General features: G+C 36.3%; 1 protein-coding gene across 3 annotated transcripts in view; it reads right to left on the bottom strand.

The window, feature by feature from the left end:
• The window catches only part of AKAP6 (A-kinase anchoring protein 6), a 212372-nt gene extending 200646 nt beyond the window's left edge, over positions 1 to 11726 (bottom strand). For all 3 annotated transcript variants that reach the window (XM_041484100.1, XM_041484101.1, XM_041484102.1), the window contains exons 1-2: positions 11265 to 11726; positions 8847 to 9204 (exon numbers count right to left, since the gene is read on the bottom strand). In XM_041484100.1, coding sequence (XP_041340034.1) covers positions 8847 to 9161 — 315 coding nt within the window. In that variant the 5' untranslated portion in view covers positions 9162 to 9204; positions 11265 to 11726. The remainder of the gene's footprint in view (positions 1 to 8846; positions 9205 to 11264) is intronic.
• Positions 11727 to 15864: the final 4138 nt, after the last annotated feature.

Below are 15864 nucleotides of genomic sequence, written 5' to 3'. Positions count from 1 at the left end.
TATGATTTGCAACCTAACAAATAAAAGTCACAAGCCAATCTGCACCTGAATCTGACATGTATTTTTTGTGAATAAAGAAAAATGCATTTTTCAGATGTTTTGTAAGACATCCATATAACACAGGTTTTTTCTTGGTAATTTTCAAGCAACCTCTTTAATAACTTACAGGTGTGGCTCTTTCATTCTGATTTGCTGTCTCCTGTATCAGAAAACACAGTAGAAAATAAAATCCATCTAACAACTGAGAATGGATCAAAGTTCACAAATCATACCCAAATACTGTAACTACAAACCTGAGCACAGTAATTTAAATTGCAGCAGAGGTCACCATGAAGTCTTTGCTGCTCAAATGCTTAGTTTGGTGATTTAGCTATTCATTAGCTTAAAAAAAAAAGGAAGATAAAACCAACATTGAGAGATACTATAAACATTTCATTCTACTTAGGATCAAAACTGAATCTTTAACAGATTTGAGACTGCCGAGTTATTCCTGCAGATCTCAGCTGAAAATCAAAAGCATATAACTTAAATTGTAAGGTGGTTTAAAAAAAAATATTCATCACTTCTTATTCTATCTGAAGATTGAAAGTAATACAGCATGCAGTATTTTGCGAGGTTTTTGAAAGCAAATAATCCTATTTGTAACCAGAAATGCAATGTTCCTTTGGAGAAAAGAGAGTGACTCCCTTCCCATGTATTCTTCAATTTACATCTGTTTTAATTCATCATACTGAACTGCTGGTCTAGATTCCTAAACAAGGTGGATACTTAAAGTACTCTTTGAAAAGAAGGTTATATTTGTAACAATACATATGAGTTTACCCATTTTACTGCAAAATTTGGTATTTTAATCCAATGTATCAAAATTACCTATTTCAAGTTAAGATTCTAGCCCCGTGTGAAAAAGGGATCCTGTACCTGGTAACAGATAAACAAATGCGTAGTAAACTCTTTTGTCTCCAGTTAAACAGTTAAACCAAGCATCTGAACTATTAGCAAGTCCCCATAAATACTGCATGAAAGAAGTGCAGATGACCTGAGCAAAGAAAACACAGGCTAGCTACAGTGGTGCCATGTCTGTACAAATCCCACAGTACTGCCCTTGGAAATAGCCCTCTTCCCTTTGTTTTATTATAAGTCTTACAATATTTGATAATATTATTAAATGTCCAGATGGTAAAATTCATTTATGGCCTAAAAATAATAGATTTAATTAAAAGGATTTCAGCCTTGCTTTCTTCCTCAAAATACCTGTGGAAGAGCAAGCAAGAATGTTCAGTTCAGTATCTTAGCTCTGTGATGTTCCAGCACAGTTGGCTAATGATTCTGCAGACTTCTATTTGATGATTTTGTCTGCTTGACTGCTGGACAGTGCTGAGATGTAGAAAGAGATGTCAGCCATACCTTTCATACAAGCCAATTATGTGGTATATATGTGGCACTTTGCTCATCCCACACAGCTTAATAGTCTTAAAATACAATTCTATTTCTTTATTTTGTGGGGTCTTTTGGATAGTTTACTGTACCCAAAAGTACAGACACTTGGGAGCATTTAAAATAAAACATTTCTCCTTGACTACAATTTCTTTCTCCCAAAGGGTACTGACCAGGAGATTTTATTCTGTCAGTGTATAAACAGACATACAGACACAGAGTAACTCCTCAATATCTATGAAGCATCTATGAACTGCAAACACAGAGGTCTTACACACATTAATGGTGCACTACAATGAAAAGTAGGGCAGTTTCTCTAATATGATAGGGCAGGTAATTCAGAAGAATTTTTGATAAAAACCAGAAATGCATGAGGAATAAGTGCATATGCAAACGCTGAGGTAGCAGTGGCACTGTATTTCTCTTATGGTACTGCAAAAATACACATACAAATACACTTACACATACATATGCCCATATATGTATGTCAGTTATAAAAATAACATATTTCATAATTTCAGATCACAATCACACTGGAAATGCACATATAAAATCATCTTTTCCCTATACATTATCAGATAAACTATGATTAAATCTACAGAACCTATTATGAAGAAACTTGCTTTCTTGCCTGTGGAATATCTGCATTACTTTTTATCAGAAGCAAATGTATTCATCTCTACACAAAGAGATGAAAGGCCACACCAAAAGAGAAGACTATCTTGAAGCTTGCCTCGAGTCCCTTTTGAAGTAAGGAACCAGAGTGAAGGGCATGTATGGCTCCAGAGCCAGCCGAGGAGAATAAAAGAATATAGCTCAGACATTTATGTGATGCCTTTTCTCAGCTAACACAGATTAGGAAAAGGAAGTACACTGCTCAGTGGGAAAGGAAAATTGCCATGTACTACTAGTAGATTTTATATTCTGTGAAAACTTATAAATGTCCTGTCAGAACTTTGGATTGCTGTAGTAGTAGCACTGTAATGCAGTGCTGCTTTATGCCTTTTGAATTACATGTGTTTTCCAAAAACAAATGGAAATACGTCCAAAAACAAGAAGTGCTCCATCTTTTGAAATGCAAAGGTTAGAATCATAACTGACTACATGAAAACTGCTGTCTTTCTCCAGGGAATCATTTACAGGGAGAAACTGGCAGGTATTAGTTCTTCTTTTGCCTTCTCCACAAGAAAATACATAGAACCTGTTTGTTTTGCTGACTTATGAAGCAATCACATCCATCCACAGCAGGGTTTCTAATAGTTAGCTATAGAGAAAGGGATTTAATTCCAAGGAGTAATTCACATAATGCAAGAGGCAAATATCCAAGGATGTTTAAAAATCACCAACTTTCAGAACCTGTTCTTACTAAAACGCAGCTTTGTTATGTTATTGAGATATTCAAGTTGCATTTTTGGCATTCAAGCAGCAATCATCCTATAAACTGAAATTTCTTCTGTCAACTCTCCATAATAAAAGCTCATGAGGAAATTTTAAACATAGTGTAACAAACTAAAAAATAAAAATTTCTTACATTTTGTGCAATTTTCTGTGCCTGACTGTGACTGTTCCCTTATGCCATATTTGAGTTTTTGGATATCTATTGTAAGTGACATGTGACTATAAATTGAAAAAGTACAAACTCAGCCCCTGTAATGGCCAATAATAAATACATCCATAAAGACTACTGAAATACACAAAGCAAGAAAACGTCTGTGAACATCATTGTTCACAATGCAGGTCAGAAATAGGTGACTGTTATAATACATAATATTATTCTACCTTCCAACATAGAGATTCGCACAAATCATCAAGAAAAAAATCCCCACTAGGATTTATGTGGCATTGCTTTTGTGTGTCTGCTTTTGCTTACCCACACATCCATATCTGCATAGATATCCATAAAAAATTATTGCAACGGTCACAGCTATCATAACAAATTCTTATCACTTACTTTTGAATATAGATAATTATATACTGTCAGTGACCTCTCATTTTTAAATTTGATAGTACTAAATCTTACTCACACCATTGAAATAGTATTAATTTATGGTTTTCCAGGAAATCTGAATATCAGTATGTGTTATAATCTTTACATACACAAATACTAAACAACAAAAATACATTCTCTCAGCAAATGATTTTGTTAATGATTTTCCCAATGGCTTGACATACAAAATTTTTTCATCATAATGAAATTTATATTACAGCATTTTATCCAGTAAATATTTCTATTTTAATCAGACTAAGATATAGGCTAGAGGAGACTGTAATAGGTAACATCTGTGCTGGAATCTGATAGTCACTTTAACATTTCTCCAGAGACCATTGGTAGAGCATATTACCTCATTTTCTACAGCCTGTATTAACATATTTTAATGTAGGAGCAATATGGAGAGAGGAGAGGAAGAAATAATAATTGTATTGATTCAAAGTGCACTTAGGTGCATTCATGTCTTGGTGACATCTAAACCAGAAATTTTGAAGTATATGTTTCAAAAGTGTAACTATCCAAATAAAAATGAGATTTTGCAGAGTTTTTATTTTAGAACTAGAAGAAATTGTGAGTGGCAGAAGACCCATTTTTCTCCTCCTCACAGGCAAATGTTCACCTTTTTCTTCCAAGTCTCCTGACTGCTGAACAATCTAAATGTCTATTTTAGGACAACCTTAACACCTCCACAGCATTGCAGATGCTGCTGTATTCATATCTACAAACTCCCTGAATTACACATCACCCTTCTCTGTCCAAATATGTCACTGAGAACCAATGAATGCATCTCTATCCTTGGAAAATATATCACAGGTAGCAGAATTTTTGCTCAGTGTGTTGTTAGGTGTTTGCTTTGTAGAAACTGAAGGTGATTAAAGGAGCTATTCATATTGTCCCTTGCTTTAAGAGAAGGGCTTAGATACTCCACACATTATTCAAAATTCCTTTCCAAAGGCCATGTATATGAAGTGAGTCGATCATGTAACATGTGCATTTTCTTACCTCTCTTTTTTTTTTTAATCTGTTTTGCCCAAGCCTGGATGGAATATCCAGTGCTGATGTTCTACCCCTCCAAACCCTTCATCACTAATTCCAACAATTTTTATTGGTCACCTTTCCTACCTCTTCAGAAAGAAAGTCCAAGCTTAAAAGGGTCCAGAATGCTGTCTGCAACATTTTTTAATTATTCATTTATGCTGATAAATTATGCAAGCCAGATCTTCCATTATCTCTGGGGCTATCAGTTAAGGCTTCTCCAGCTTTTAGCTATTTTTATTCCCTTGATACATAGATAACAGCAGACTGACCAAACAGTACTCACTGCTCTACTCAGAAACAGATAGGAACCTCTTCTTGTCTCTCAATTTTTCTACTTTTCATTAGCTTCCAATTTTTCGAGCCTCTTATTTTATTCTAACCAGCAGCTTTCTATCTTAATTTGATCAAGCTTTCTTAAGAAGGCAACTGAATCTCCAGTAAAATATAACTAAATATCTAATATATCTAAATACCACAAGAACACCTCTGTTGCTCCTTTCAGTGAAAGTATTCCACTGCCCAATATTTTGTATTTCTGAGCTCAGACTGCCATAAATCCTGACAAGTAACTTTGCACCTAATTTCTAAACTAAATTAGTACCAAGAAAATTGGGTTGATAATCACTTTCCTCCTTGGAGGCACTGACCTGTAGGCAAGCGAACAGCCCAGGATTGCCCTCTGCACAGAATTAGCCTCTGTTTATGTTTGATAAAACATAGCAAGGGATTTGGACAGGTTTTGAGGGATGTGGGGAAAGTGATTTTTCTTCTCTTAGGCAGAAGAGAAGTTAGCCTAAGAGCTACAAAACCCAGATAATTTTTACCGGTGTGCTGTTATTGTAATAGAGCACATTAAGATGTGGTAAACAAGTCCCATCTTTTTCCATAAAAATTTGCCAGAATTGCCAGACAGGTTGAAAGGTTTCCAAGCAATCTGATTGTTTGACCAGATAACATTTGAGAAACATAAATTTATTTCTGCTATTCCTTGACTTTTTTCAAAGTCAATGGGTATGCTCAAGCCACAGGGGAAAGCTGAAAATTTAAACAGTGTAGGCCTACTAAACTAGTCAGAAAATTTTAAAAAGCTAATTAAAGAGGAGAAAGGTATCTACTGTACCCTGGGTTCCACATTTTTCCAAAATGCTCATAATGTAATGGAGAAAGGAATAACCTGTATCTAACTGCAGGTATTCCACTCTAATATGCTTTAATCTCTTTAAGATCTTGTTTCGGTAATTTCTCACACTGTCCTCTAAGCGAGGATTTAAGTTCAAGAAAAAAGAGCAACTAAAAGGTCTTTGTCCCTCAAAAAAGAAGAAACAGAGATAGTGAAAGGATAATGGTTACAGGATGTTTGATCTCTATCCAAAGTTCATGAAAATCTTCTGGTAGGAGTCAAGAGGGAAGATGAGAGGTTCGGTCAAAAGATGTTTGCGACCCACCCAGGCATCTGGAAAAAGATGACTGGAGTCTCTCTACTTGGAAAGAGAGACAACAGCAGTGTCTGCAAAAAAAACACTATCATAGCATAAACTGTGTTTGTTTCTACGTCAATATAAGATATATGGTTCAGATATTAAAGTCACAAAGCAGGGGGGAAGTGCTTTACTCTGCAATAGGTTGTAAAACTAACAGACATCTCAGATACAGAGTATTACACTAGATTATCCCAAATTACTTTTCTATATTTGCTTGTAGCAAAACCATAATTTTTTTATCCACTTTTACAATATTTGCAATTGGTAACAGCTACACCGAATGTGTTAGAGTGATGTAGAAGTATCATAGAGCAGCTTGAGTTAAGAGTGATGCCAGATGAATGACTAAAATAGGGCATTCTGGAATCTGAAGAGTTACAGTTCATCCAACTATCTATCTGAAGCACTCATGTGAAGCTGAGCTTTCCAGGAAATTTCTCAAGGGACAATATAAGAAAAACCTCCCACTCATGCTATGTGGCTAGTTCTGAGAAAGGGCATTGCAAAAGTGAGACAAACAAGTATTTTCAAAGGATCAGTGGTGGCTAGTAAAGCCCTAAGTCATGTAGCATGAAAAGAGACTAGCAGCAAACACCAAAATCCCTAGAGAACAAGCCACAATAAAGAAGCATTGCTCTTGATTACAGAAAGAGCAGAAGCACAGACAGATCTGCAACTGAGATATTGAGAAAATTTTCACAAGAGAAAGAGAGATGATCTGTGTGCTGAGAAATTTTTCCAAGGAACAATGCAAAGAGTCTGTGGCCTGGATCCCCAAACCAGTCTTATCACCACAAGCCAACTGACAGCCAGAGGAAAGAAATCAACTCTAAGCATCCAAGACAAATACAAAGATTCATGAAAATGGAATCAGGCATCTCCTGCCTGAGGAAAACATACTATGAGAAAATGAAAAATTGTTTGTCTTATTGCTACATGTACATTTTGAAAATTATATTCAGAAACCATTATGTTATAGACTTTTATTCAGCATTTGTATAATTCTTTTTCTCATTATGATTTGGACAAAGGACCAGAACGAAGATTTCTTAAATTTGCAGATGAAAACAATGAGTGTGCTTGGAGGAGATACTTGTGGAATGAGATAAAAGAAAAAAGTTTAATAATGGACAAAAGTAAAATCCTACATGTAAAATTTCATGGATAAGAGAGAGATGAAAAAAACATATTGTGGGAAAGGAGATTGGGAGTTGCAGTGAATTACAAACTGAGTCAACCATCTCCTGCTGTTTTGGAAAGCAAGAAAATACTAAATTGGTATGTATTGTTTGAGAGATATGCGAAACACTTTTTCCAGTCTACTCAGCAATGTCAAGCTTCACACTGAGCCCACTGTCAAGCCTGGGCACAACAGTTCCAGAAGGACACACATCAATGGGAAGTAGCCCCTCAGGAGTATTATCAAAGGACAGAAGAAAAACAATATCTGTATGAAGCTGTAGTTGGGTTTTTTGTTTTGTTTGGTTTTTTTTGGTTTGGCTTTTGCTTATTTTTTGTTATATAGTAGATAAACTATTCTAAATGTATCTAAAGTCTATATAAAACAATTTCACAACACTTGTTTCTACAGTCATACTTCTTTTTGTCTGTATACAGTTTTACAGGTCAGCAGGTTACAGAAGTTCTGTTGTTAAAACTTTGCTTCATTTGTTTACATAGCTAAAACCCTTAGGACAGTATTTTATGAACTCCCATTGACTCTTGTGACTTCACAAATAAACTCTAAAAAGAAGAAAAACCATGAGGAATGCTATTCATTCACTGACTTCCGCTTACAAATAAAATGTATTAGTGGACTCATGAGGGTGAGCTGTACATACAGAACGTTCTCATTTTATAAACAGGCACAAATCAGCTCTGCTTGTACTCTGAACCAGCCCAAAGCTGTGTGCAAACACCACCCACAAGCTCCACAGAGCTCCAGTTTCAGCTCAATGCTGCGCTAATACAGCCAACAAGCAATTCCAGATCAGAACTAGCACCAAGCCCAGCAAGACTTCTCATGTCTGCCTGCAGAAGTCTTTTCACAATATCTGCTAAAAACTTACTGCACATTGTGGATTAGTCCTTTCTTCTTGTCAAAAGCTGGCAATGTCTATCCTCAATTTTTTAGAAAAATGGCGGGACCATTAATAAATCAAGATCAGCTCTCTATTTGGTTAGGACTGATTACAGCACATCACTCTGGTTAGCACTAGTGTACAGTGTTGTATTTTAAGATAGCTTACAGCTACAGTCCTAAAATAAACACAAATAAAATACCATTGCACTGAGTGTGAAGGAAGACTGTGTTCACATAAACAGGCTTCAGAATGCAACCCTGCAGACAGCTCACTCTGAAGAGATAACATTTGTGCTATTTTTGGAGACTGCCACCTTCAAAAGCATGCTTCATCTGCTGCAGCAAACCAGGCCATGCAAATGAATATACACTTACGGTCTCAGGCACTAATTATTTGAATTTTGCCTTGAATTTCAAATGAGTGGCCCCATTTACTGGAATGTTAGTAATTTTATTGGAATTTTATTTGGGAGTTTTAGGTACAGAAGCCCATTAAAATCAGTGGGAATATTTCTGGGCATTTGTGAGATGTCCAGTCACGTTACTGATAATGTTTTATTGCTTGCTTTTGGAGTATGAATATGTTCATGAATATGGTTATGACTGCTGAATTAAGTGATGAGCAAATAACATTGCAAAAAATCTGATAATTGAGTGGTTTCTATTATCTCCCTTAAAAGGATTTATTCACTTTTTAACACAGGCTGTCAGACATGCTTCAGCAGTTAGGAAAAGCCCTTTTGTTGATTTTACTAACAGCAGAGTTGGAGTTGAATGAGACACCTTCACTGAGAAGCCAGTGCTGTAAAATCCATCATACCTTCAGCTGTACCAGATGCACATCCACGTGCTTGCTGTCCGAGTCCTGCTGCACGGAGTAGGTCAGGTCCCGGACCCTTTCAGACGTCATCCGAAGCCAGGTCTCAATTTCTGGCAAGTGGAGAACAATCTTCCAGTCAGCCCCGGTGTGCAGAGGAGGGGGCTTTTCATACTGCTGGCCAGAGTCAAGGTCCTTCATGACATCCCCTTCCCCTTCTTGTTCCACTGTAGGAGTCATGTTTATGAGCATGGGAGAGGCATCGGATGGCATCGGATCCAGTTCTTGTGTCCTCATGGGAGAAACTGCTACATCCATGGCTAACGTGTCAAAGCCTAAACCATACTTCTTTCAAAAACAGCTGCAAAGATAGAAAGAAAACACACCGCTGTTTTGAGACCAAATTCAGCAACAAAATGCTCAAAGACAAGGAGTAAATGATAATGTCTGAGATGTATTGCACATCTAAATAAATTCTTCACCCTAAAAATCTATATTGAAGTTCAAGACCAAATAGATTTTTTCAAAATAACTTTGTTGTTTTGAACATGATCCTTGTATGCGAAAAGTAACGAATACTGCATTTCTCGCATTGTAATTTCTCATCTAATTTCCAATTACTTTGGAAAGTGCAGTTTTCATTAATGAAAAGTATGTTCTGATTTTTTACAACTGCAACATAAATAAATGAACATTGACAAAGTCAGCAGAACTTTACTGAACTCCACAAGTTAATACAAGACTGGTATTCGTAAACTAGTACATATTGGAACATATTCCTTGGCCTGAAATTTAAGACTAAACACAGAATATTTCAAGATTTAAATAAAATTTCCCTACTGTCCACTCGACTGTTGACCATGTTAAACAAAAAATTTGCACGCAAACTTGAAGCGATTATTGAGGACACTTGGGTGATTTATTGATTTTCCTTTTGAACTTTAAATTCTAATAGTTTTGTTAGATTAAGAACTGTTGCAATAAGCAACAACTATAACAAAACACAGATATAATAATCCCAAGGTCAAAACATGTACCTAAAATTAAAACATCATTTTACAAAGTGGCTTTATGAAAGCCCAAATGCTGTACCACCAATACACACTTATGAGATCTACTGGACAAAGTAAGTAAAACATTGTACTTTGTACCTCTTCCTCTGTATGTTCTAGTTGCTTGTGTACTACCCATGAAGAAGGCTGCCATAAACCCTATGCATGAAAAAAAGAAAAAAAAACCCCAAAAACCACAAAAAAACAAACCAAAAAATAACACCAAACAACAAAAAAACCCAAAAACCACAAAAAAAAAAAACCAAAAAATAACACCAAACAATTTTACTTACTTAACATAAAATCTAGAAGACTGTAGAAAAAACAGACTTTTCCATGTTAAATCAACATTGTGACTACTGAGTTATATTCCTAAATATTTCATGTGGAGTCTCAGCATTCAGAGACTACTCCTGTAGGCAGTGAGAGTACCAAAGAAGTATCCAGTCTCAATTTCACTTGTCATAGCCAGGAAGGACAAAAAAAATTATATTTTGTGTTAATTTGATTTTATTTTCTACCCTGCCACTACTTAGTAAATCAGTGTTTGCACAGCTATCACACTCACAAATCTGTATGTTAAAGTTATACTAAATATTAACACAAAATATAAATTTGGCACTTCAGAACAAAATATTCTATCAGTACAATCAAGCAAAGGAAATGAAAGAAGAATCCAAATATTCTCAGTGCCTGCTGTACAATTTCCAACTCTTAGCTCAAATTTTGAAAAAAATATGAATTGTGTTAAATAAAAAACTCTACAGCAAAGCTAGGTGAAAGTTACATTTCAGGGTGCTGAGTATTTTCTAGTTCATCTGCTTACATTACCTATTTTTCAGCTCAAACTCTGTTGCCATAACTACTCAACATAAATTGTTAGAAAAAAAATCAGTGTAATAACATTTTTGTTTGAGACATTGCTGATCATAGCCCCAGTTCTGAAGTATAGAATTCACCTAACAGCTGAAACTATCTCAACATTTTAAACATATTCTTCACATTCTTTCCTCCTGAAAGTGAAATTTTGCTGAGACACAGGTGGTCCTTATTTCTGCATGTTTACTGTTAAACATGCCTACCAGAGAAACAGCTGTGAATCACTAAATGATACCAAAGAACAGGAAGAGCAGTGCTTGCTTCCTAGTTTTTTCACACACACACACACACACAAAAAAAAAAACCTGGCACTCTTGCAGAGTTTTTCAGTATGACTCAGCTCTAGAGAGGACATTAAAGCAATTAGCAAACAGAAATGAAAACATGCTCCTGCAGAAGCAAACAAAAGCCGGTCCATGCTGCATGCAGAGCGCACTTGCAGCTCTCATGCACTGAGCGGGCAATTAGCAGCCATTAGGAACCTGCTGACCTGCGTTTTGGTACGATGTGCTTGACTCTGTAAGAGTGGCTCTCCAGCACGACAGCTCATGCCTCCTTAATCCTAGCAGCTCTTACAGCCAAGTCCTTTGCATTCTTTCCTTTCTGCCAGATCACAAGTTGCAACACTTCAAAGTTAAGAATATGTGGAGAAATTTTGAAATAAGTAATTCTTTACATCTTCTTAAAAAAAAAAAAATCTACGAAAGTAATAAAATACACTGTGGATATTAATTAGCAAGGTCTGTGAAAGCTTTAAAAAGCTCACAAACATTGGATTCAATGACTGAATCCAAACACTAGGACACAGATTTCTTTAAATTGATTCTTGGCAGACTAAAAAGGCACCATCATCCAACTGCGCTGCGAGAAAGGACAGCTGAAGGGTTCTCCAAGAACAGTGACCCGCAGGAACGCGGCACCGCCGAGCCCCGAAGGCAGCGGAGGAAGCGAAAGCCGCGCGTCCCCGCCGCCCGCAGCCGCGCCGCCCCGGATACCGACGGAAAACGGGAAAATACCCCCGCAGAGGTGCTGGAGTACAGATAGCAAACAGCCTGCAGCCGCAGCCAATCTCATGGACATAATTGTTTCATGCAATTCAGGAGTTATAAAACTTGGCGAAACGCTCTTGATCAGAAGTGGGTTCTGCTAGAAAAAAGGGTTAAGAAGGGATGATCGAGTTAAACAATACTCTGGAGTCGTATATTGGTATTTTAAGTGACTGAGTTAAATGCTAGTCTTAAATTTGGTTATATTTCTGGAGTAATTTTTTTTCCAGATTTTGTGACAGGTACAAATAGTGAATTGTAAACCACTACAGTACGTGTTGGGACACATATCAAAACTGAATAATATTAGAGGAATATAACTGAATATTTTAGAGGTGATCTTTGTACCTTGCAAAAAATTTTTTTGAAACGAGGTGAAGGAGGCATTCTTTTCCTTCTAAGCAGGACCTTATCACTGCCAAATTTTTTTTTTTGTTTGTTTTGGTCTTTTTTATAAAACTCAAAAGCTATGCTCAGTCTCATTTTCTGCATCACAAAATCCTGGTAGTATCAATGGCAGTTTTAGGTGGGCAAGCCAAAACTTTTCTGTACCCAGAAGAGTTATACAAACCAGCTGATTTTAAATTTGCAGGTGAACAGATGAAAATGCAATGTCAAATGTCCTGATCAATAAAAAGGTTCAGTCTTTCAACACATGCAGGGCATAACCTTATTTTCATCATGACAATCAGATTGAGAGTTACGATATCATTATTTCTAAAAATACTTCTCCAATTATTTATTTGTGCCACTTCAAAAGCTACTCTTTCAATCTGCTGAAGGGCACATTTAAGAACTAAGTAACACAGCCACCACAGCTTGCATTCCTTCTGACAGGAGAAAAAAAAAAATAGAAGAATTGAGCATATTTTTTTGCCTTGTGTTAATTCTTTATATACAGTTTTACATCGTCATGGATCCTTGTATAAAAGGTGAGAGATCCTGTGTAAGCACATGCACACATATGCTTTCTATCTTCATCTTCAGTAAGTGCATTACGCCCAGCAGATGGCTGATTACCTTCCACTAATCGCACAGACAATCTCACTTTCCCCTGCTTTTCTGCTCAGTCAGATGCTAACCCTTACACAAAACATAGGATGTCTGTGTCAACCATAATACAGTTTATCAATCACCACGTCTTGGAAGGCTTCTCGCACTCATTCTGCTCCCCCATTGTTCACATTTCCCTTGTTTATCAAGTGCAGGCCACATTCGCTCTGCCAGCATCAGATATCCACCTTTTCCTCCAACAGCAGTTAGCTGCTGTCAAACAAAGCATCATTAAGCATTTTAAGCCATAGAGTGGTCCAGTCATTGATCAGTGGTGCAGACACTGGGTCGAATGAATGTTAATGAGCTCTAATTTCCCTTACTGTCACATACTGTTAAAATCAGCGCAATCATTATACAGCCACCTGTCTGTCACATAAATAAATTATTTCAAGCCCAAAAATGCCACAAAAAACCCCAGAGAAACTCCATCACTAAATAATTTTGTCTGCTTGCTGACTTTGAAATCTAATGATGTAAATTTTAACATCAGATTTAATGAGCTCATTGATGCTGAATTTTCTTGAATAGATACAGTGAAAACAAATGTCTCATGCAGACAAGTTATATTATAATGTCTTTTCCATTTCAATAGTCTCAGGAATTCTCTGCCAAGTTACAAGGCTCATTATACTTTTTCTTGAAAATGTAATTAACTGTATCAACTACAAAGATAAATTATCTCTGTGCAAAAAAACTGAAGTATATCATTTCAGTTACATATAGAGCAAATTGAATTTAATACCACAGTAAGCCTATCCATGCTACATTGATCTTGTTGCTGATTTCCTGTATGATTTAAGAAGTAAAACTATTTCGAAAAGCTTTGAAATAACTGAATTCTAATGGACCCAGTTTATGTTTTTCTCTTCATATCATTCCTCATGAATGTGTTTCAGAAATACCTCCTTTGCAATTATCCTATGATAATATTTAAAATTTTTAACAAATTGGACAATTTCTCATTTAGGACTGCTTGGCCTCCTATTTCATATGTGAGACTCTTAGAAAGTATATCTGATAGGGAACAGGATGGTGCCTTGATTCCTTCAGTATGCAGACCAAAGAGGCTTGCACAGTAGTTTCAATATTAAACATGAACACTAACATGAATCACGATTACAGTTTTTAATGTGACTGATTTAAAGTCCATTAAAAAGTCTGCCCCCAAGGCTTTAATGGCAGCAAAGCCAGACCATCAATTTTTAACTGAGGAAATCCAACCACGGACGTTCAAGTTCCTGATTATGTGAATAAATCAGAATTTAAGACACAGCAATGACCCAATATAATCTTTGTTATTTACAGTTTCTTTTTCTAATATGCGGTGAAGGAAAGTGTGGAACTTAAAGGCAAGTGTTCCGCCAGAAATTGGAAATTATTGTGGCAAATCAGGGAAAGTGGAAATTCTGCTGGAGGATTTAGCAAAGGATTTGTGTGAAAGTGATGGCCTAGCAGGAGAGACTGTGAAACAAACCAACAGTCCATAAGGTCTGGGCATTATACACACAGGCAGTCTCCAAGAAGCCACGGGTAAAACAGGCAAATTGCTGGTTGTGGTGTGCATGACCTTCCATTTGGAACTTCTTTGGTTCTTAGGATATCAGATGGCAAAGAAAGGTTCTGCAGATCCTTTCACATGATGTTTATGTCATGAAAACTTGTAGAAACTCTAGCAGAAAGAGGCAGCACCATTTTTTTGGAGGAAGACCCCCCCCTACCCCCATTGCTTTTGGAAACCATACTACTGGTGTTTTCCAACAAAATGCTTTTGACAAGATCCAGTGCCAAAGGCTAAATGAGTCTAAATAGCCATGGTATAAGAAGGCAGGTCCTTGAATGGACAATAAATGAAAACAGTAAACAGTGGAATGAAGAGCAAATGCAGATCACAAGCAGGGTTTCACAGATATCTCTGCTAAGCACTATGCTTCTCAAGAAATGGATTAATGACCTGAAAAATGGGTGAAAAATCGAGTGGAAAAGGTTTGTAGAAGGTATTGAAATACTTGGGATAAATATAAACTCTGAGTAAATGAAAGATGTCACAAAGCAAAAAAACAAAAAAAATGTGCAATAACATAAGATTAAACTTAATATAGACAAATATTGTAATGTATATGAAAAAAACAATCAAACCACAAAAAAAGATGAAGTCTTGCCCTGAAACAGTGTATTTAATTTATCTGCTTCTAGCTCATATAATTTTAAAAAAAGCAGGGAGGCTAGATGGAAATTATCCCGTTAGACAACTGCCATGAGGTACATCAGAAAAAAATTCTACACTACAACATAAACAGACATTGAAAACAATTGTGTAGTGCCAGACTCATACAGACAGAGAAATGTATTCAGAGAGTAAAGCATATTGTGATGAGCAGTTGTGTTTCCTGATCCTTTCTAACTCAGGTTTACCCTGCAGTGAGTAAGTGTCTGTTACAAAGAGATTAGCATTAAAATGGACAAAGACAAATCAGCCACTTCATATTAACTCCTCATAACTTCAACATCCTTTATTAGCTAACTGTTCTACACTATCTTGGGCTTTTGTTGTCCTAATTTTCATTCCAGAAAGTCAGCAGTACATAATGGCAACTTTTATACGCTGATTTTTGAGCAAACACGTGAGCGGGTTTTTGTTGGGTTTTTTTGATTTGTGCATTTGGGCAGGTTGTTTTTGCTTTCCTGGGTAAAGCCATTTTTGTCATTCTAGTGGCTAAGAGTGAGCAAAACATTTGTAAACAAAAAATAATTTTTCCCTTCAGCTACAAAAGTCATATGGTGAAGGATGCATAATAACTATTCTAGCAAGAAGATGGGTCTTGTTCCAAAATTGTTCTCTAAAGAGATAGTGTGAAACATCTTTTAAATTGGAAGATAGCAAAATCAAGATTAGGCTGGGCTGAATATTAATCTGTATTTTAAATGTTCTTTCAGTACAGACAGAGGCAGCGAGATATAAGTGAGAACATTCTGAGCTGTTTCTCCTAT

This window comes from Pyrgilauda ruficollis, unplaced genomic scaffold, assembly GCF_017590135.1.
Source record: "Pyrgilauda ruficollis isolate IOZ18807 unplaced genomic scaffold, ASM1759013v1 scaffold63, whole genome shotgun sequence".
Classification (NCBI taxonomy): domain Eukaryota; kingdom Metazoa; phylum Chordata; class Aves; order Passeriformes; family Passeridae; genus Pyrgilauda; species Pyrgilauda ruficollis.
This window is presented reverse-complemented; position numbering and strand designations above follow the sequence as displayed.